Source organism: Centroberyx affinis, unplaced genomic scaffold, assembly GCF_046629955.1.
Source record: "Centroberyx affinis isolate AG114_WGS23_722 - 3 ecotype Tasmania unplaced genomic scaffold, CSIRO-AGI_Caff_v1 ptg001546l_1, whole genome shotgun sequence".
Lineage (NCBI taxonomy): Eukaryota > Metazoa > Chordata > Actinopteri > Beryciformes > Berycidae > Centroberyx > Centroberyx affinis.
Genome location: NW_027280001.1, coordinates 35,514 through 59,071, shown reverse-complemented (window position 1 = coordinate 59,071; position 23,558 = coordinate 35,514). Strand labels below are relative to the sequence as shown.

General features: G+C 40.2%; 1 protein-coding gene across 2 annotated transcripts in view; it reads left to right on the top strand.

Moving 5' to 3' along the window:
• Window positions 1–6,960: 6,960 nt before the first annotated feature.
• Window positions 6,961–23,558, top strand: part of plod2 (procollagen-lysine, 2-oxoglutarate 5-dioxygenase 2) — a 33,818-nt gene continuing 17,220 nt past the window's right edge. For both annotated transcript variants that reach the window (XM_071527564.1, XM_071527563.1), the window contains exons 1-3: window positions 6,961–7,227; window positions 19,912–20,003; window positions 20,576–20,712. In XM_071527564.1, coding sequence (XP_071383665.1) covers window positions 7,125–7,227; window positions 19,912–20,003; window positions 20,576–20,712 — 332 coding nt within the window. In that variant the 5' untranslated portion in view covers window positions 6,961–7,124. The remainder of the gene's footprint in view (window positions 7,228–19,911; window positions 20,004–20,575; window positions 20,713–23,558) is intronic.

The window sequence follows — 23,558 nt, the reverse complement described above, 5'->3', positions numbered from 1 at the left end:
GGCATTGTTGAGGAAGTGGGCAATTGTAAATTTGAGTCAAGATCAGGCTGAACACTGCTGTTATTCTCACCTGATTCATTTGACAAGTCTAATTTGCTAGAATGCACTTCTATAGCATAATTATTAATGATAAGAGATTGGTGCTACTTCCTCTGAAGGCTCTTGAAGGTCATGTTTTAAAGCCAAAAACAAAGTCAGAATGGGATACAAAGGGAATTCAGCTCTTTCGATATAGTGCCAGTCAGTTATGTGAAAAACCAATGACATGTTCTACTTTTGCACTAATACTGTGAACTAATAGGACATTTAGTCATGCAATGATGCAAACAAGCTCTGAGCTAAGCTATAATTGTGCGTAAGTCCGTGAAAACACATCAATAAAAACAAATTAATGTTGTTGTGATGTATGCTGTTTATTGTTCCTTATCTCACTAGCCACAACTGCATTTGATTACAGAGATGTTTTGTACTTCCCTCATTGAAATAATGATATTCGTAAACAATTGCTGACCTCCTGGGGTTCCACAGCCTTAAAAATACAATATGCCACTTTATGGCAATGAATCTAATTGCACCGCGGTCAGACTTTATAAATGGTCATCCAATTCACCATCATGCCTTGTTTGAGTTTTAGTTCATCTGAAGGATTCATTGGCTAATTACCATCTCCAAAATACAAAACAGAAAATAGTCTGATTTATGATCAGCCATTTTCTCAGACAGCTTCTCATAAAACAAGGCTAGGTCAAAACCTAGTATATGGCTGGACCTTGTATGGGTGTGCCATGTGCCACGGCCGACCAATGGTGTAACTTCATCACTCAGTCAGTCAGTCAGTCAGTGAGTGACTGACAGACATTCGCGTTTACAAAAATGAATGTTTTTTGTTTTGCTTCAAAAAGCTGGCTTGCAGAGTAATGGATTGGATTGGTTACAGCAGACACAGATGTCCTTGTGAAGACTAACAGAAAGGTAGTTGAGGTTTGTGAGAACATTTCATTTTCTCCCCTTTCAAAAAAGCCATTAACCTGAAGCTGTTAACCTTGGGTGTAACCTAAAGAACTCTCATTTCAAACTGCCTTTTTAAGCTTTTTTTTGTATCACACCTCAATGAAAAGAGCTGCTTTGGGGCTGAGTAAAGAGCAAGACTGGAGGAGAGAGGGTTGTGCTCAAATCCCTGCCTGCTGCTTCTGGTGCATTTTGGAGCAGCTCCCATCGTTGTACCAACTATTAGTTTGGCTCTACTCTTCTGTGGAGCAAGAGAACGGCACACATCTTTATATCATTACCCTTCATTTCTGGAACTACTCTCAAATGTTTTGAAACATTTGAGGCAGGGCGTGATATATGTGTGAGCACGGATATTATCAATAATCCACTGTTATTGAGCAATAAGCCTACTAAAGTAAAATAGAGGCCAAATTGCAGAATGAGAAAAGACATAATGGCTGGTTCTAAAGTCCCACTAAGACACAAGTAGCTTAAGCAATGCAGAATTGTTCACATTAAACTTAAACTGCTGCACAATCTCAGACTTCTATGAATTACAGTGAGTTATGGCAATTGCACATTAGCTGTCCTTTGTTATTTGTGTTGACTTGACACACATTCAATGCATGACACAGTTTCCCCGAGTTCTCTGGAAAATATATGACACAGCACAGCTCTAAGTGCTATAGTTAATTAAGCAGTGGTCGGAAAAGTTAATGTATGCTGCTGAGGCTTATGTGGCTTATCTTCAGCAAATCTCAGCGACAGGATATGTAATTGGCCTGACAATAGACTCTTAATGACTTCATGCTGTCTGTGGTGAGAACATTTGTAAACAAACTGCGTCTAATCACATCAGCTCAACTTTCCATTTTCTCCTCTGTATTTTGACCATAATTTCTGTGGGTGTGGGAGTCTGACATTCATTGTATTGGTAAGCTTCAAGCAGGAGACGCAAGTTTCAATGGTCAAACAGCCTTGTGATAAACAGTTCCAGGGAGGAAGGATAAATTGTTGAACTCTCTGGCCTTTGAACTCTTAGTAACCCAGCATTTCAATTAACCTCACTGGGAACTTTCCCCACTAAAACAGTTATTTAAGGTCAGTGAAAAACCAGCTGTGGTTTCCAAAGGTTACTGTTTTTAGCATCAGAGTTTGTCCTCCAAATTCCTGTTTACATAAATGGGCTATGGAGCCTATAGGCGTAAATTGTATTTTCTGGATTTTGGGGAATTGTGGTGTCAGATATTACGTGCCACAGAAACACAGAAAGTAGGCCAATAATGAGAAGCTGGTTTCTGGTATGAATGAAACACCAGTGTTCTTCTCATTGCAGCAGTGATTTGCTGGGTGGGATGTGCCAGAGTGGGAATAATGGCGATGTTTAATCAGCTATGTGGGATTTTTTTTTATGTGAAACACCCTCCCCCTTTCCATGTAGTCCCCTTATAATTAAACACATATTAAAGCTTTATAACCCATAAATTGTGTTTGTTCATTTTGTTGTGCACATCTTTGACAATGACATTTACAGTGTCATATAGTGGTCCAGGAGTCGGGTGGTGCATGCAAAACACAAACATCAACTTTAACATGCTTTGCCTTGTTGACTGCAGCAGACATGTAAGTTAAGAGCGTGTGATGTGGTGTGTTTACACTACTGACACTATGCATTCTGGGGGCTGGGCGCAGAGGCTCTTCCATTGTTTATATTTCACTCAACTGCTGGGTTGAAGTACTGCATACATACGGTCTTTTTGAAAGGGCTTAAAAATAAATGGGAAATGAAAAATGCACTGTGATAACAAGGCTGATTAGGTTATTCCATAGGTATGTCCTTTTGGGATCATGATAACAAATCAAGAGTAAAGCCAAAGCCTTAATGGAAACCAGATTTACAGTCTGTATCCTACTAACATGTGGAATAGAATATACTCCTGTGATCGGTTTCTGAGCACAGCAAGTTCTGCAAAACAAATAGCTTAATTTGCTCGATGTTGGGTTGATCCCAGTCAGCATATCTGGAATTTCCGGTATCTACGTGTTAAGTCCACTTCATTTGACAAATGGCCGAAGCAACATCTGTGCAAACGCAGCCTGAGAAAACACAACTAGGGGACAAAGACAGCAGATGTAGAAATAAAATGGGGGTTGGTATTTACTTTAACATTGGCCTTCGTTGGAGTGAAACAAGGGTTGGAAACATTTTAGACCTCACCAGGAGGATGGAAATGATGCAAGGTTGCTTTTATTTCCTGGACAGCATTGTATGATAACCGCTATGGTAATTCTGGTATGTTTTTTTTTTTTTGCAGCCTTGTGGTTTTAACATGACCTCCTAATGATGACATTCTGTGTTACACTAATGAAAGGCCGGCGACAGTGCTCATCCTGTGTAATTTCGAGGAACACTCCCCAGAAAAACTTCTCTAACTGTCCAGTAAAATTCCAATTTAAAGTACTGAAAATCACCAGGGATCAAAAAATGGAAGTTCTTTTACTACTATACTTCAAGTATCTCCATGCTGTTTATTCTCAGGTTTGTTGTCTGACACAATAGGTGAAGCACTGCCTGAAGAAAAGCCCATCTTCAGGTTGAGATAATCCATGCCTTTGCTGCCTAGCCTCTTTCCCCTCTTTGTGGCCAGACTCTGGGTGACAAGAAAAGTGTGCTTCCTGAGCTAGTTAGAGTGCTATGATCTCAGCTTAAGTGCAGTGTTGGTCTTTCAGGAAAAAACCCTTCACTTGCCCCCCTCCCAGCAGCCCCTGCACCACACCCTGGGTCCAATGGAAGGCCTGTGGCCTCGTAAGTGGGACCGACGCAGACAGAAATGGGCCGGAGATGACGGAGAGATGGATTCTCAGGAAGAGGAGCTGTCTGAGGGAGAGGAGTGCTGCACTTTCCATCGATCTGAACTAGTAATTAAACTAACAGAGAGGAGGAGTGATCAAAGCAGACCATTTGGAATAAAAATAAAACCCTTTCTTTTAGAGGCATAAGGCAATTGTGGGTTCTCCATCAAGGTTTGGGGACCCACTGTCTAGGATAAGTGACTCACCATTGCAATTGAAAAACCAACCGTTGCATCACCAGAGGGACTATAGTCAAATATACATGTCCCAGAGCAGAAAGAAAGCCAAGGTGTGCCCTAACCACTGACAGATTTGTAATGCCATTTTGGCTTGGCTACTGCCTAAACTAGGTTATTCAGATAAATGAAAGGGACAACCCATTCTTTTTTTAGATTATAGGCCTTATTTTTGGAAGTCATGAATATCAGTGAATGCAGAACAATAGCTTTCAAGGTTTTCCACTTTGCCATGTGTTCATTTTCTCATACTGTACTTTGGGTGGGTCTTCAAGGGACTTTTTAGGATTATGTTCAATACTGGGCATCTCTTTTATTTAATGTTTGCCTCCCTAATGAACCATCTGTTACTGTTACTGAGTCCATGTCCATCTATCATGACAATCAAGCCTTAGGTCTGATTATATTCCAACAGCGCCTACAAACCCACTGTCTCCACAACAGTACTCAAAATAGAGGAAGTGCTATTGGAAGTGCTGTTGTCAGGCAGCTGCGACACTGTTTAGTCTTTACTGATGGAGGTCGGATTCTGGTTCTGTGCGTGCTTTATTTGGCACCAAAATTAGCCAAAATTAAATAGCAGGCTTAAATACACACAACCAGAGCTAGAGTCGTGTCCCCGAATCTACACTGCCATTTCAGGCCGATTTAACAGCCACATGTGGGGGTGTGTGCTTCAGTTCAGAGTCTCCTCTGCCAGCACCTACTGAGACCCAGTCAGATGTAGAGAGGGGTTAATTGGGTGCAGGTGTGCCTCGTTGTCCTGATGGGCTCCTGGCTCTCTCCGCCACACTCCATCTTCACCCTGCTTACCGCAGTGGCCTTCCAGCTTCCATATGATTTCGTCAACTTTTGTGTAATTAAATGTAATTTTCTCACCCACACACAGTGAACTCCAAGTCCAAACTGGTCACCATATGAGAATGTGTGGTGCCACTGCCAACCATGTGCACTCTAAATGTGTCACACTTCTCCAAATACTGCCTAGGAATGGTAATATGCTAAATCAAGACTTTGAGTGACTGGATGGATTAATGATGCCTCTACACAGTATCTCACAACTCCCAATACAGTACTCTGGTGGGATATTACAAACCTAATATAACTTCTGGACATCATTGTCGGGGTAAAATTAAAACCAGAGGACATTTAACTGGCTTTTCCAAAAGTTTGGAGGGTGTTCAGACTTGGGCCAGTGAATCAAAGCCAGGCAATGTTTATTCCCTATCATATCCTGCCAGACGCAGCACCACAACCACTTATATTTTCCAGCTGCAGAGAGTTACCTAACCAAGCTAATCCACACAGGGCAAAAAACCCTGTTAAATATTTGTCATTGGGCCAAACAATGACATATTCTTCACACCTCAATAAGGCTGTTTTTGATTGTATACAACAGGGCTGATGCGCTTTCAAATCTGGTAAGCCTTGGCTAAGCCATGCAGTTAGTTTAAACTTTGTGTGTGTCTTTGTGAGGGTCTCAGTGTGAAGGAGTGCCTCTATTCTTGTTGTTGTCAGTGCATGCCTTTCTATTTGAGAGACAGCAAGTTTTGAATTCATAATTTAGTCATGACACACTAATTTCACTTTTATTGAGCACTGTGCCTGCGCTGCACGCTTACTAGATCAGTTGCATATATTAAAATGCAGCGAAAGGAATGATTGAAGTCCAAGTCAAGTATGTTTAATTTTCTGGCATAGCTCTACTTTTTTCTAGTTTTACCAGGCCCCACTGCGAATAAATAATTTCTCTCATAAAAGAGTTTAACCTCCCCCTTCCACAGCATACAAAACCATAGCCTGGTGATGTCATTAAGTAAAACAATCCAGGCACTGGCAGTCATCACTGCTGCCATGCATGGTAATGTTTGCCAGACAGGAATGGTTTACAGCTGGGGGGGCAAGCCTTTTGCACTTAATAAGGAATGAAAGACACAAATGAGAGAAAGCACTGGTTGCAAGGTCAGTTAAGACACAGGAGAGCCATGGGCGAGTTCCACAGAAACAATCACACGGTAACTGGAAGCTTAATTTCATGTCTGGTTTCTGTTTCCGCCCTCATTTCTCCCCCACATGAGTCTGTACTGTAGGGATGCAGGAGCAACTATGAAATCTGCAGCATCAATTAAGTGTCAGCATAGGTACTGTGCTGTAATTAGGTAGGGAAAAGGTGATATAGGGGTTATGTCTGTTATTTGCTGCATATTGTGTTGTATCTTATGTCGTGTATATTTTATTTTGTCTTTTGTCAGGACCCCCTCGAAAACGAGTTGGTACATCTCAAGGGGTTTTATCCTGAAAATAAAATTTGTATGTAGTAGAGAGTTATCGAGAGGCATCAGCTTTGAGCCTCATGGCAGGAACAAGTCAACTGTGTTGGATAGCACATCTACAAAAGATAGGTTATGGAAAATAGCGAGTTTTGTAAGGAAATCTCCAAAATATATAGCAAATAATTCTTAATATAGCTCGGAAGACTTTTAAAACATGTATATTTAGTTTTATTTCGTGGTTTACATTCATGACGCTGAATGAAAAGTCTCATAGTGAGGAGGGGGTAGAAAGGCAGTGCTGTTGATCTACTTGCATAGGGGAGGGGAGCAGGGTGGGAGACTTCACAGCAGTGGGGGCGTTCAAACACAGCTGCACTTATTCAATCACACTTTCGCTCCGGACGTCCCTCTGTCAGGGGTGAACACCGTTATCTTCCCTCTCCACTGTATCTGTATGGGCTACCAAGAACCAATAGTGACTGCAGTTGCAATTAAGGAACCACGCCTTTTGCTCTCTGTTTCCCCCCTGAATTACACAGTATTTATACCCTTCCCTGGAGCAACTTGACTAGTGAGAGAGCTGTCTCACTCTCGCTCGTCCAGAAAACTCTTGATACCCATCGGTGGATTTCTCCCTTATAATTTTATTATCGCGAGAGCCTCCGACCCTCCAGGGCTGAGCTCCCGACCGCTGGTGGGCTTGGAGCGCGGTCCAGTAATAGTCCAGTCAGTCTTGTCTGCGCTCTGTCTGGGAACACACACTATAACAGAAATGGAGTACCTCAAGTTTTATTTTTTATTTTTATCCTGGATGAACTTTGCAAATTCTGTCTACTGCACTGACACAACTCAAGCGCCTGTCCCTATTCCTAAAGGTAAGTAACGATGAAACTTTTTCTCAGTTGCTCTTGGTGGTCTACCCCGAAGTCAAATACAGCCTGTAATGTAATGTTTAATGGAGTCGTATAATGTAATGTCATACACATCAAATTTAATTGCTTTTGCATGTTTGATTAATAAAAACCGCTTAGTCATACCTCCACCAGTTGCATGTCAGAGCTGTCATGTCAGTTCAGCAAATGGGAATTACTTCTGTTTTCAAAGATGTTATTCAGCAACTACATGATGTTAGATGAGGAAGCGCAGGTTGCATGTATGTGGCTCCGTGTGTGGGAATGTGAATGTATTGTGTAGCTACTGTGTGCAGTGAAACATATGTTAGAGAGTGTACAATTACTTGACAGTGCTTGATGAAAAAAAGAAAGAAAGAAAGAAAGAGACGTCTGCGGTTTATCACAATCCTGTTTTTATTTTTATGCTGTTTGACGCACAGCACAGACTTTTATATGCAGATAATGTCAAACTGTAAAATGTCAGTGGGAGAAATAAACAAGTAACTGGAGGCAAGACGGGTTAGGGTTAGATGCTTCCAGTGGTTTCTTTTGCTTTTCATTCTACATTATTTGAATAAAATCTTTAACCAGTGCAGCCAAAGTTGAAAAACACACCTAACTGCACCCATTTACTTAACTTTAGAACTTGTTAGAAAATCATTAGTATTTGATTTTGACTCTATAGGATGCAAGCAATTATGTGCTCGACAAACAGAGAAGCAGCTATAAACCTGCTGTAATTGAACTTATATGGACTAGGGCCAAGTGCAACCTGCTCCTGCAGTTGCTGCTCAGCTGTTGAGGACAGCCTCTGGGGTGCATGTATAGGCTAATGCTCCCAACAGCATCCCAGATGTGTCAGAGCTTTATTGACTTCTCTGAGAAATCCTTCTTCAGTTAACATGTTGGTGTTGATGCTAAATTGCTCTCTCAATTAACCTAAAATGCTTATGTTTATGAGAACTTGGAAGTCTGGTGCATACGCATGTCTAATAAGGCATTTCGCTGGGAGAGAGAGAGAGCTACTATCAGGGAAGAATTTCAGAAACTTCAGCAATTAAGAGCGAAGTCACCAGCAGCCTTTATTCTTCGCAGGCTCCATGGAGTTCAACTGTTCAAAAAGCCTTAAATTAAATGGAGTCTGATCTGGACCAACTGAGCATCTTCCACACAGACAAAATCCGTTTTAGAGGATGTTATTAGTGTCAATGTGGAATTGTTTTCAAATGAAGCTATTGTTAATACATCAGGGTAGGGCTGGGCAAGTATCATCTTTCAATAGAATCATGAAGAAATAATGATGTCTAGTTATTGTGATAGACAATTAAATTAATGATAAAAAAAGCAAATAGTATGTAGTAGTCTTGAACAGCAATTACATTATTTAATGTGATTTTGCTTATGTTAGCAGATATGATCATATATGGATATCAAAAGAATTTCTTAGGATTGTATCAGGAGGGATTGCTCTACTCTGAGAGCACCGGACAGGCCTACTATACCTTGTGAGTTGGTTGAAGTGCGTTAAACCTCTTCTTTCGTTTAATTTCTTAGGATTATCATGATATTAGTTCTGGTCATATCACCCAGCCCTATAGGAGGTTTGATCAAGTTCCATCTTTGTAGAAAAAAGTTTTGATATAGTATACGTATGATACACTGCACTTATGAAACAACCCATTTTTATGTCAAAGCTTACCATGTGTGAATGGAAAGCAAGAATTTTTGTGTGTCTTTCACTTTTCAAGAACAGTAGAGGCACTTCAGGTTAAAAAAGGGTCGATAGAACAAGGACTAAACAACATTCTATAGTATACCATGAATATTTGAGAAGACTAGAATAGCTTTTGAAGAACAAGCCAAATAGACAAACCCGGAGCTCAAAAGGCATTACAGGAGGTCTTGAAACATTATCTGCCAAGGTGGCTCAGTTTATAATGTAGTGCAGAGGGTCTTAAACTTTCTCTGACCCAGACTGAAGACATTTACGCTTGACAAGGGACCCATGCTGATCAAAACATTCTACTGGTCTTGTCATCTTGGGTCTTTAGTTCCACCAGATTCCACAGACATCGGCCATTTTGTGTCTCATAATCTAAGAAACACTGCGCTAGTGCTTTAGTCCTATTAGGAGATTAGTTTACAATGGAATATTAAACGGATGAGTCATTTTTACCCCAGTACACAGTAGGAAGTGTGCAAGTGTTTTTCTTCTCATTACCTCTCCAGTGAAAGCAAGAAGGATACAAGAGATTGTGTAGGAAAAACAAAGCAGATAAGGTGGTGACTTGGCAATGTCCTGCCTGGCCTTGGCCAGCAGGGTAGCATGTAATTGTTGCGGTGTGAGTGTAAGCCGCTACATATCTTTGGGCAAGACTGCTTCTTAATTCAACAGATATTTGCCAGCGCAGGGCTGAATGGTTTTCTAAATGAACCTTCACTCAAAGAGTTTTCATTTAATTATCTTAATAAGTTTGCTTGAGCTGCTTTCAGGGTCATTTTACAGCATTGGAGTCGAAGTTCTCAATGAATGGAATGGGACAAGTGTTGGCAAACCACCCCTACTGTAACTCTATTTCAGCCAAACACACAAAAGTGTAAGAGAAGGAGATGGTTGTACCTTGGTTGTACAAAATTTGTATTGAATATAAACCTATGAGATGATTCCCCTTCTGTGCTCAACTGCTCAGTAAGCTGTGAACATGAAAACACCACACTATCTCAAAATGTAAAAAAAGTGAAGTGACCTAAATGAGTGGACTGCTGTCTTGCATCATGTTGATGGTATTTTACAGAAAGAGACTTAGATTAATTACTTGAAAACATCCTTTGCATTCCAGGCATTGATTGGGACATATCTCTGAGTGGATGCTTGTGGGAGGCTGGGATAACTGCCACTGCTCTGCATGCTCTGGGTTGCTCAACTGTCCCATGCAATATGTTTCTTTAGATTACAGTAAACCTCTCCCAGACATTGCTGATGTTCCAACAGGGAACATTTTATAGACAAGAAAAGGAAACTCCACCTAAGATTGGCTGTGCCTTATGTACTGTCTAATGGCGCTCTGGCCTGTAATTCCAGTCCATAGTGCTAACAAACCTAGTTGGCTGACCAAGCCTGTAATTCATCTTTTGGAACATTGTCACATATCACCACAAGTTTGGTTCAATACGTCCTTTTCAGCAAAAATGTTGTGTTGTCTACTGTTCTCCTGTTTTTGCTTGTTTGTTTTGTCTGATGGATTTTCTGCTGTCTGTCAAATAGATAAGAACAACACAATAACAACCTGGGAAAATCTCCATCTCAAGCTGTCTTAAACAACAAGTGGCAGTCCAGCATTGTTCTCATGACCATGTTTACAGTCAAAATGTTCTATCATTTTTCCCATCCAGTCACAATCCCTTAATGTTAGAGAGGACTGAGTGAAGGAATGGAGCAGCTGTTGAGCTTTGGCAGGAATCTTACATTGGCTGAATCTTTTATTTGATGTGGCCAAGAGGCGGGGAGGTCTTGTCTACATGTGTGATCTACTTTTAAAAGTCTAACACAGTTTTGCTAATCACCATCATACCTGCTACCTATAACATCCACATGTTAAATAGTAAAGATACAAAATGTTGATGCCTGAACTCGTAGGATGCATTCTCAATTACAAAAAAAAAAAAAAAAATCTTCAGCTTGTCCCTGTTGGAGCACCTTTATAGGAACAATGTTGAACATGGTTCGACCTAGAATGAATGAAGAGTGCATGTTGGTATATTGTACACTTTAGAACCAATATCAAATCAAAAATCAATCAAATCATTTTGCAGAGGCCCAATATAACCAATGACATCAATGACATGCTCATAGTTGCTGAACCCTGAATTAGGCCTTGAATTTGTAATATTTACTGTCAAGTTTTTTGACTTTAGTAGTACACATCAGAATAATTAGGGCTGGGCGATATGAAATAAATTATCGATAAGATAAGGAATTGATGATGCTAGTCATTAGCAAAGTCATTAGCAAGCGGTAGCTAATAACTTTTATGTAATAATGACTGTCTATTAATTAATAGTAATAATTGATTTTGCAAATTAATATATTAATCACCTCCTAGACTAGGAATCCACTTTACACAGCAGTAAAAAGGCCAATAATCCAGTGCGGCCCATCACCCAATCATCATCATCTGTTCTCCTCACAATCCAGGTAGTTCCCACAGATGTCACCAACATAAAAAAATATGCGGATATCACAGACTAGATTAGTTCCTGAAGTTCACACATTAAATCATGCATTATTTGTATATTGTATACAATAATTTATGATAATTCATGTCTCCTTAGCATAAAGTGTTAACAAAAGTGTAAATCAGGGTTTTAAAGTGGTAATTTGTGAGTTCCTTGTTTTTATTCATTTTGGCAACGTCTTTGGCGCTCAGCGCTCACTGCTGTGGTGTTTCTGCACTGCACTTCCCACAGATCACCTGTCAATCAAACAGTGTGTCCAGTACTGTGACGTCCTTTTCCTTGGATTTTCTGTTGATGAAGTTTGAGTTTCTGTAGGTGGCGCTCTTTTCTTTCTCTGTTCAACCATGGTGGCTTTCACTGCTCATGTCAACCCAGTTCTTCTATTTATTCCAAACAAATTGCTGTTGCTGCTTCTGGAAACATAATAAAACGCATCAGTCCTGTGTGCCACAGGATTTTCCCCTGGAAAGGCCAACCTACACTGGGTGTTAAGAACAGCAAATGTAAAAGCTGTCATTAACTGGGTATAGGTTGCATCACTGTTATGTTATAGCAATCCAATAGAGAGTTATATATATATGAAAATGTTAGCGATTATTACTAAGACATTGCGCTTGAAGACCTGACAAACAGGCACTCCAGATGCAAAAAGAGCCAGTTCAGGGTTTTTTGTCCTTCATTTTTTTGTGTGCTTAGTCATTGAAGCCTGTTAAGATGATTCAGGTAATGGAAAATAAAATGAAGGCACTGAACCCTACACTTTGGTGGGGCCTTCCTATCCCTAAGCAGTTTCTTCAAATGAGTTGACATGTGGAGAACCTGGAGCCTTTTCATGGTAACAGTATGTGATGGATATAAAAGCATGGCTCATACCCTTTTGTGACACAGTTTTATTAATAAGTGAAAATAAGTTACTTCATAAAGTTGCGTTCTAGTTGCGTCCTTCAACACTAACTTCAGTAAAAAAAATTTGGCGAATAGGAAAAAATGACACACAGTATTACAGCATATTATTTCAGCTTCAATGCTTAACCTCTAAGTGCATCCTGTTGCCTTCAAATAGGTTGGTATTCCTGTAAACAATTAACATTTTAAAGCACTATGGTAACCCAGGACTTTGGCCATCAGAGGAAATGACTGCCGCTGTAATCATTACCCCTGACAAGAGCACTGCATGATGTACAACATTAAATGTTTTTTTTTTCTACATTATAGTTGTTTTTTTGTTATGGTAAAATAAATAAGAGGTAGGTACTCTTAATTTGAAAAGATTTTTGCGGAGAGACCAAAGTTATTCCCTGGGCCGATGCTGATGACATCATGCCACATTCTAAATGTAAGTGGCTGGGGTTTTGGCATGTATAATTGACAACACAATTTTTTTTTCTACGGATGCACTACATGACTCTTGTATTTTATGGTACTGGTGTGTTTTATCAATCATGGCAGCTTGAAGCTTCACATGAAAATAAGTTCTATTTTAGTTGTAGACGGCTGAAATAATGTCTGACTATCTCCAAGCAACCAGTATCCTAGTGTTTTCCGCATCCCGCCCTCAAATTAGGTTACTGGGGCTAAGTAAAAACACATGGAGCACTCACCCAGGTAGAGACTAGGGTATTTGTTAGGTGAGAAGGAATGTCTGCATGTCTAGGGGCTCCTGGCTTCCAGGTATCAAAACTGTTACTTGTGTGCCAAAGCTGCTTGTGGTTACATTAAAATTCTAATGTAATTTAAAGCTGGGAAACCTTCAAAAGTAATGGTAGGTTGGGCAGTGGTCTGTGTGTGTCTTTGTGTTGCGTGCTTGTATGAATGTCTGTTTGAGGGTTGGCTGGGTTACTGTTCTATGCATTGCGAGGGTGGTGATGCACTGCTCACTAAAGCAATAACACTTTGGAGAGGCATTGTAAACACCAGGACTTTAAACATGGGTAGTCAAAAAGAAGATCCTCCAAACATTGTGTGTTTAAATTTTCATTGAGAACAAATTTACTGGTCATGTAAGAGATGATTCAATTTTTATCTTCCTATATACTTACATGCATACAGCCCCCTACACATACTAAATGTGTTCAAGAAGTCAATGTGCAATGCTGTGTCCCTAGAGTGGCTAATGGCAGAATGCCTTGCTGAACTACACTTCAACAATTTGATGGGCTCCAGAAATGTAACAGTAGAAATCCTGGTGTTAGCACACAGCTGGATTAAATCATTATGTTTGTACTGCTGGTCAAATCAACACTCTTCTGGTTCCAGTTCTGCCTCTGTGACCCAAAAGCCTAATAGCAGCTCTACATTTGAACCTTGTTTTTTAATGAGGTAAATAATCTAAATCTCTGTTTGATCATAAAAAAATAGTTCCAGAGTTTACCTTTACAGTACATGAGAACATGAAACATGAGAATGTGTCCATTGATCTTCTGCACAATGGGCTTGATTCAGAGAGTAAAGTTACGCAGGTCTAATGCAGGTTGAGATACGCATGTTTGAGCTGTTCCTGTTCAGACTTGGCCAATTCCGTGTAGAAAATTAAGATTTTGAGTTAGGGTTTAGTGTCAGTTTGCCTTTGCTTGCACACCGATTTATCCAAAATGTTGGCTTCTCTGTCCTTTCCTTCGCTGTGGTGGAAAATCAGTCCATGGACTTTTTTGCATTTCCATGTCTCTCTGCTGAGGCATTACCTTACACTGTGCGCCTCTCATTTACTTGGAACCAGGGCGACAAGTCACTCTCCATTTGCATTGCTCATTGTGGTGGCCAAACAAATGTACTGCAACGTGTCATGGTTTAGACCCTGGAAACTACACGCAGGCACTTGCTTTGGCCATCTCTGCATCACATACCAATTGGATGTTCGAATGTTGTCTTTTCCTATTCCTGTAAATTTGCTCTTGTGCACTCTGTGCCCTGATCATCACATGCGTACAGTACAGCTGATGGCACCCATGATGTCTGGAAATCCTGCAACTGTCTTTGATGATGCACCTAAATGCATCAGTGTCTGGCTAATACAATACATACATATATATTATGTATAGGCAGCAGGAGATAGCTTGAGATATTTCCTCAACACCCCCAGACACTGTTTTAAAGCAACCTGTTGCCAGGAAAGGGTGCATGTTACTTTGAGTGACATGAGGAGGGGTTTCAGCTGTACAACCTGGAACTGCACATTGTGGTTGAAAATTCGGCACAGCTCAAGGATCGAGCCCCTACCCATGCAGAAGTGCTGCATGCATTGGGCTCCTGTTAAACCCAGCACATTTAAACAATTTCTTGGAACCGTCCATGCACCCTGATAGCGCTGTCTCCTTTGATGCTGTTAACGGTGCAGAGGGAAAGGAGCTTACAAATTGACGCAAGTTAGAGTCAGAATCCATATTTCATATTGTGAGGGCTGACTTACATATTCATTGCCTCAAGTGCACATTTTTCAGGAGGCCGCTTATCCCCATGCGTAATTCCAGGGTCGGAATTGGCAGACTGGGGTGCAGTCATAAAAAACCGAATGGAGCACTGCTGTGCTTTGCTTATGTGAAAGTCTGGCCTGATATGGTTGTAAGCATGTCTATCTCACTGAAGATGAAAGTCAGACTCAGCCAAATAGATGTAAGGACAAAGAAATGAAGGTTATTCACTGGACTAGCTGCATTTTTCTTGGCCTGACACTTTTTTGACCAATTTGGTGAGTCTTTAGGTGAACAATGTGAATTTACTCAGATGATACCGAAATAGAGGTATCAGGAGTTTGTGTTCACTTGCCAGGAGCACCTCATCAAAGAGGAAAGATCCTGTTATCCTGATGTTCAAGGCCAGGGCGCATTCCCCGTGAGACCCCATTTTCCTTCTGTAAGAAATGCTTACTTAAGCAGAGGCCCAGCCAGTGAGTCGGAGCATTCGCTCATCGGAGTGTGAAAGTTTACCTAGACGGCTGTGCCCCATGTGGTACACAGAGAGAAGAGGGAGGGAGAGAGAGGAAGGAGAGAACACTTGGCGTTCATGTCTTTCTTTGGGAAGACAGCAGCACCGTCTGAGCCGCATTCCTCTCCTCCTGTGGGCTGTTCATACAGGACTGTCAAACGAACACTCGTGTGTTTGCTCCGACTAGACGCTCATCCTCCAAAATTGTGGCTGTCTAAAAGCCTCTCGTTTGAGTGTTGCCATCTGTCTCTTAGCTACGCTTCATGACTAGTGTGATTATGGCCTTTCAGCAACATCAGTGCAAATAAAGAACATCATCAAAGCTGGGAAATTTGTCCAGGACTCAAAGTTGCAGTTAGATAGGTAGGTAGAACTGTAGCTTCATTTTGCTGAAACAGTTACTTTTTTGTCTACATTATACTCACTGGGGACTAATTAAAACTGTGAACCAGTATGTGGCTCCCATTAACACACTGGTTCATTCCCTGGAGCTTGGAATGCTTGTCAGTATCTTGTCTGAATACACAGACAAGTCGTCCTTAATTGCAGAAAATTATATATGACACTTTAATGTTGCATGAAAAGGGCAAATCCCCAGTTTGGCCTTCAGACTAATTGTCCCTAAATTCTCTGCCGCAGTAAAATCAATCTGAGAGATTTTGGCTCTGTGTGTGTGTGTGTGTTCACTGATATTCGTGTTGAGATTATATAACCTTGCAAACTAGATTTTGTAAGCACCTTTCTTTTTGAGTCATGAGATCATCAGGCGTGCAAGGTTAGACATTTTACAATGTAATGTCATTTTTTGTGTGACTACCATTCATTCTCATCAACATTTTGGTTCAACATCCTTTCATTCTCAATACAAAAAATTTAATGACAAAGATTAGATTACTTGATAGATTACCTTTGCACTATATGTTTCTGTTGGATCTCTATCTCTAAATTAGCGTACTCATCTCTATTGTGAAAATGTGACTTTTTATCTGTGCAACTATTCATCAGTTGCTGGTCAAGATGCTAGATTTATTCTAACATTTCAAGTGTGCAAGGCTGGTCAGTTTTATAACGAGTCAAGGCAAGGTTTACCTTTTAGATCTCCATCCCAACTGCCCATCGTGCTAAAGAACAAACATGTACACATGTAGGCTACACAACTTCATTATAAGATAAGCAAGAAAAGTAGAGAGGCTAGAACTAGAAACAATGACACATTTCCCGTAAAGTGACTTGAAAGGTTTTTAAAGTCCTGAAGATGTCCTGAAATAAACTTCGATGTCACATTTTTGAGGATTTTTCTAAATGTGTCATAGTAGAATGAATTGAAATGATGACCATTTGTTTTACGTTATTTAAGCCCTGTGATTTGATGTGTAATTTATCAATCTACCAGAAGTGCATTTGTTTTAAATTTATGCAGGACTGATCACAAGAGGATTTCTACGTTCATGATGGAAAGCCTAATTAAAGCAAACTTAGCTCTGGACTCACAGCTGCCCATTGAAAACCCCACATTTAAAAAAATATACAACAAACAAAAAAAAATCTTCTAGATATATGGCCTTGGCTGGGCTCAGCAGCCCAACCATAATTCTTCCCAATGCTCTTTTCGTTGTATTTGGAGACAATGTCATAATATTCAGCCAAAGTTTCCAACTTGGTTCACATGAGGCCATTGTGAGTCTGCTCATAAGGCAGGAGTGTCTGTTTGTTTCCCACCAACTGTATATGAAAAAGCAATGAAAATGACTGATGAGAATCTTTGAATAACACTCATAATGTAGGAAATAAAAGTGTCTGTCTCATCTCTTTTAAATCAAAGGTGGTTTGCATCCCTAGGGTGTACTTAACTGGGTGCTCGCTTGTTGGGATGCACTCCTGCGGCTTCCTTGTTTATGACAGGAGGAAAGTTTGTGGTTTGATGAGGTCAGGGAAAAGTCACAGAAGGGTAATTGGTGTTAGTTCTAAGTCTGTGTTTTTCTGACGGGAAGTGTCTCCCTGACATCATTGGCAAATTCAGGCATTTTTCAATACAGGTGCTCAAGCAGAGAAAACACAAAGTCAAAATAGATTAGTTTACTGCCAGCAGTTGCCATGACACTAAACTCAATAAATAAGTCACAAACCTGAACAGAACAAGGGTCTCACCATGCAGCTTTCATGGCAAAAAACACAAACAAGCCTACTTTTGCTGAATTCACATTTTTAAGGCAACATGGAAATGAATGAATTCCTTGTAAAAAAGGGAGAGAAAGACATACAGTATGTACTGGCTGTAATAATGGCATCGCATAATAGAGAATTGTGAATTTTCATGGAGATGACCAAGCACTTCTGAGAAACCCCCAAGGAAAACACCCAGCATTACGCACTGGAATAGGAATGCCCAGACTCTTATTGCACAGGGATTTCTTCACTGCAGAGCGATATCATCTTACAGTACTGTTTTAACCCGAGGGAAAAGTTATAGCGGTATCTCTTGCCCGTGGAAAGGCCATGGGTTGCACACAATATGGGCTCATAAGTAAGCAAGGGGAAATTCATAAATTGTATGTCTGTTTTATAACCTATTTTTATGCTGTATTAGGTGTTCAAGTTCAGTCACTGAAGTATTTTCTTTCAAGTCATTAAATTATTATTTTTTCCTTTATGAGTGTGATTCCCATAGCTCTCTCTAAGATTTACTGCACTTCTTACCTTAGCAAAAAAATGAAAATAGTCACTTGTTTGATTTATGGCACCTCTTCTGGTCAGGGGAAAAGGCCATCATGCGTACCCATGTTGGATTCAGAGTAAACATCTTACCTGAACCTGACCTGGGCTTCAACTTTGCCACTGTGATAGTTGGGGACAGGAGAGGAAGCGTGTAAACCTCTCCTGTTACTATGAAAGCAGTTGTTTTACAGGACTGCGTGCAAAATGTGCTTCCCAGATGTGGGAGGGAAGCCCCACCCCCTTCCTGCGCTACTCTCCCTGTTGCACCTTCAAGCCAAGGCATGAGCAAGAACAAGAACAGGGACACACCTGCGCTCAGAATAGGCGCCCCATTCCTCTGTGCGCTGCGTGATTTGAAACTCATCTTGGTCTGAAATCCGCCCAATTCTCTGCTATCTGTCATCCAGTGCTATTAGGTTAGAGGCAGACAGGGAACTATTCCCGACCGGTAATAGAAGCTCTGTGTCAGAGCAGTACTGGAATAGCCATTAGAGCGATGACAGGGCCACAGGCTAGACTGGGATGAGAGAATGGCTAAGTCACATAGACGGGAAATGGATGGAAATGAGCTGCAAGGAGGCTGTGTGTGACTGTAGTTTGTGTGTGTGTGGGATGGGGTGGGGTGGGGTGGATTTGTCAGGAGGTTCTTTTTAGTTAGCTTCAATTCCACTGAGCTTGTGAAAATTGAATCTTTCTGTGTAGTCCATGAGGCAATCCACACAATGAACTGCAGGCTCGTAGCAAATTACCCCCCCAAAAAAGGGGGAAAAAAAGGAAACAATGAAGACCCCATAGTCTGAGCACTCCACCAGTGCAATCCCAGCACTTCATACATTTTCCAGAGCAGAATGTGCTTTTGAAGTATGTCTTCACAAGGCCTTTGTAGGGCCTGATATTCACTCTTCTTCTCATACTTACCAACGTCCAATAAATAATTTACGAGGGTTTAGTGGAACATACGACTATATATTAAATACAAGGCAGAATGGCCCTAGAAACATGAAAAACAGAATTATTATTCAAGTGGTCCCATAAAACCATATTAAAGTGTCATTGACTCCTTTTTTGTTGGCCTGTGTGTTGCTGCAGCACAGCAGTTTCACACAGTTTGAGCGGACTTGGTGGAAGCTGGGAAGGAATTAGTATTAGTATCTACAGTAGAGATGCAGGGTTCTTCCTCCTTCAGCTCATGTTGACAGGTTATAGCCTTTCTAATCAAGGCTTCCCGGGTTTAACTAAACAGAAACAAGTGAAAACTAGCTTAGTGGGTGTAGCGTCTGTGGCTCTAGCTTCTCACATGAGGCTGTGGCACTGGTTTCTCTTTGGTCTCTCCCTTCCACAACCTCAGCCTTCAGCACTCACGGCCCAGCGGAAATGTCCTGGAGGTTTTTTGGGAGTTCCTTTACCCCAAGTTGAAAGAAATTGTTTATCTTTAAAGTCCCCGGACAGAAATATGCTTTTGTTTTTAAATTGAATCAAGACTTAAATATAGATGTTCCTTACTTAAGATGTAGGTTTGTACTGCTGAACCAACCAGTTATCAATGTGTTGACATAGGTTTGAGGTTTGGATGGAATTTGGTTAACAGAAATGGGATACCCGCTACATTATAGGCATAAAACAACATACATATTTTGGTGGAGTTCTTCAAACGGAAGCCAAGATTTGTGCCATAAAATGCCTCTCAAATCACAACTTCAACTGTGGGAGCACATACCTCCCCTGTAATTTGGTAGCCAATAGATACGTGATGAGTCTCATGGGTTATGGAATTCGATTTACTGTCTCTTTCAGAAAAATTGCTGGTCCTAACTGTTGCCACAGAGGAGAGCGATGGCTTCCTCCGCTTTATGCAGTCGGCAAACTATTTCAAATACACTGTGAAGGTAAGATGGTCTCCTCATATTCTGCCGTTACTGCAGTGAATGTGAAGTTTGTTTGCTCAAGCTTACCACACCACACACACCACAGCCAAAATGGTTTGCAAGCTTGATTGGGCTTTTCAAGGGAAACAATGAAGTGCAGCGCTGCAAAAAAAAATACCCATGTTAATGAGCCATTTTATTTAGAAATGACTCTTAAAATCCAATTTTTCTTAAAACAAACAAGTGACAAATGAGGCTCCAAATCTGCCAATGGGGTGAGATAATGTCACTTGTTTCCAATGTTTCACCATTTTCTTGATACTAGTGGAGTGATCTGCCTGCTTCTGCCTTGTTTCACGAAAATATCTGAAATGAGTGAAACACCGAAAAACAACTGGAATTATCTCACCCCATTGGTAGAATTATTAACTGATTAAGAAAAATAACATTTTAAGACAACATTTTGATATGAGACTCAATAACTGATGAAGACCTTGAATATAATGGTATATTTTTGCAGTCCAGTTCCTGATGGAGTTCCTGATGGACTCTACCACTTAACACCATAAAAACCATAATGTGTTGTGTCCCAGGTGTTGGGCATGGGGGCAGAATGGAAGGGCGGTGACGTGGGCCGCTCCATCGGTGGAGGGCAAAAGGTCCGACTACTGAAGGAGGCCATGGAGGGTCTTGCTGACCAGGATGATCTTGTTGTCCTATCTGTGGATAGGTACGTCGGTATACACAAAGACATTTTCAGCTTTTCTTTCCTGTATATTCCTTTACATGCCAATATGATTTCCTCATTTTTATGGTGATCTGAGTCAACTGTTCCTTTGAGTGGCTCTCTTAAAAACTTCAGAGATACAGTATTTTTAAAAGTAAAAGCATTCCTTTTCAGTAGCAGCAAATATCTCTCAAAGCCTAGACTAAGCTTTGTTCAGTGTTCCCATAAGTAATTGGAATATTTGAATATTCATTGACCATCTTTCCTGGAAGACTGCTGTTCCCAAGGGACGCCTGTTCTTTGAAACAGTGGAGGAGAAGTTATGTCCCTTTTTCTCCATATTGAATCCACATGTTTCCAGGCAACACATCCAATTAAGAAAAAAGATTCAGCCCTTATTTATTTTAGTCACTATTATTATTTTGTATCTATTCGTTCCTTCATTCCTCTTTTTTTTTCATTTATATGATGCTTGACTATCAGTTTTGGATGCTTTGATAAAGATTACTTCCACCCAAATATCAGTTTTGCTTGATTTAGCCTATGAAATATAATGCTTTTCCATAATGAAAAAGGGAAGCAAAACACCTTTACTTGCTGTGTAGATCTATGAATTAGGAATTAAAATATTTTTCATAATTACCGTCTGTAATAAGTGCTTTGAAAGCAAAGCCTGCTCATTGAGAGGTGTTTCTGCGTGTTTATGTAGCAATAAACCAGCCTCCACTCATTCATGCAAAGACATTATTACAGAGCTTTGCAAGATATATGAGAAGAGTAAATCTCACTTGCAGGTAGATGAATTATGAGTTTTCAGGGCCAATGGAAAGTTTCACTGAGTTAATGTGAGTGGTTTAGCATAATAACAGCCATACATAGCATATTTCTTAAAGTAGAGTAGAAGATGATGATACTTACCATGTCTCGTGAATACAGTAGCTATAATCACTGTGCAAAGTTGTCCCACCCTTGCTACAGGTATTTGAAATTTAAAAGATTTTTTTTTCTTAAAGGAAATCATTATAATCCAATAAACTGTAACTGCACTTCACAGAAAATTATGAGGCATTCAAATATTATCTTAAAATCTATAATCTACTTGGTCATCTCTGAAGTTTTGAAGGTTACTGCTGTTCTGATTTTATCATGGCCTTACACCATATTTTATGTTCACTGAGCTTCTGAGCATGTGCTATATCCCTAAAATGAGGAGAAAATGGTTTCATGCCATGCACCATAAATGAAGATTGTAAATCCCTTTCACAGCCAGAACATTGTGTGTGTGCTGGCCATGCATCAGTCATTCGAGGCACATTTGGTTTTGGCAGAAAATTTGGCACATATATTAATGACTTCACAAACTACACACCCTTGTGTGCCAATGTGAAATTAAAATGGTGGTGGTTGCTCTATTCATTAATGAGCTGTGAATTTCTTCATCACGGAGTGATAAAATTGGCATGATGCAGCATTATTTTGTCTCCAGATGAGATTAGCCATGAATTTAAAGTACTCTAATTGTGGAAATAATACAAAAAACTTCACATTATAACATTGGAAAATCCCTACTTGCTTGTTGATGTGATGGGATCATGGTGTTTGTTATGTCCACACAACTAAAACAAAGAATACTCAAAAAATATAACATAAATTAATTGAGGATAAAGCTATGTGTATTTGAAGAACCAGGACCACATGGAAGGACTGCACCCTACTGTGGGGTTTAGTCGCCTTTTATTTCAATTTTGAGTTATTCATTAAGTTTAAGTCTAAAACAAACATCAAAGCAATCAGAGATCCAGATTGCATCTTTTACTTCTTGCATATGAGTGGAGCTATTTACTCTCCCACCGCAATCTCAGTCAGTTAAGGATTTTAGATGATTTTAATAATATCATAGGCAATACAAAAAATAAGCTATATTTGTAAAAATGCTACCAAGACCAATTGATCCCCAACTTTTTTGAACAATGTCAAGAATGTTTTTCTCGGGGGTTTAACACTTCCATCTACACTGTAGCAGTAACTATGATTGATGAGTTAAGGAGGGACAGAGGGATACTTGTGTGAGCATGTGTTGGCCAGATGTGGCTACAGTAGTGCTCAGCACAGCTAAGCAGCCTTCCTCACCTAGACTTCACTTCATCTCATGACACATGATGGATGTTAAAGGATAACGCTGGTGTTTTTTAATGCATTTCTTACCGTCAACAAATCCTATGACAATAAAAAACTCAGTAATGAATTTGTTTTGCTAACAAGTCTCGTCCATGTAGCCGATGCCCAATAAAACATGAGTGACTCAGCAGCCATAGAACTCCATTGTATTAAAAAAAACTATTCAAAGAGCCATGCCGTTGCTCTGGGCAGCATATTTCATCATCGCGATGCACCGGGCCGGCCGACTTTTTCCTCAAACAATTTAATAAGCCGACCGTAAAACACTCTCTTCCATCTCGCCACTCTTTTCCATCTCAGGAAAGTAGTTCCGTAGCACCGAAAATAGTCCCCGTCGTAATGAAGAATTTGTTCCCATTTGAATTTGATTTGGTAAAAAAAAACAATAGCCTGACTTTTCATGGTAACAGTTAGCGATTTTTAAAATTGAAACTATGTGAGAGGCTTTTAGCTTACAATTGGAGCCAATGACTTCCGGATTGACGGCTAAAAAGGGTACATGGGAAGTCGTAAAGAAATGGGAGTAGAGCAAACGCGTTGGTGATTTTCTTATTTTCATAGGATTTGTTGACGGTACGAAATGCATTAAAAAACACCAGCCTTATATTTTAAACTAGTTATCATGAGTGTGTAAAGGGTTAGGTACTTTTTCCTCAGTCTGATGTCACAGA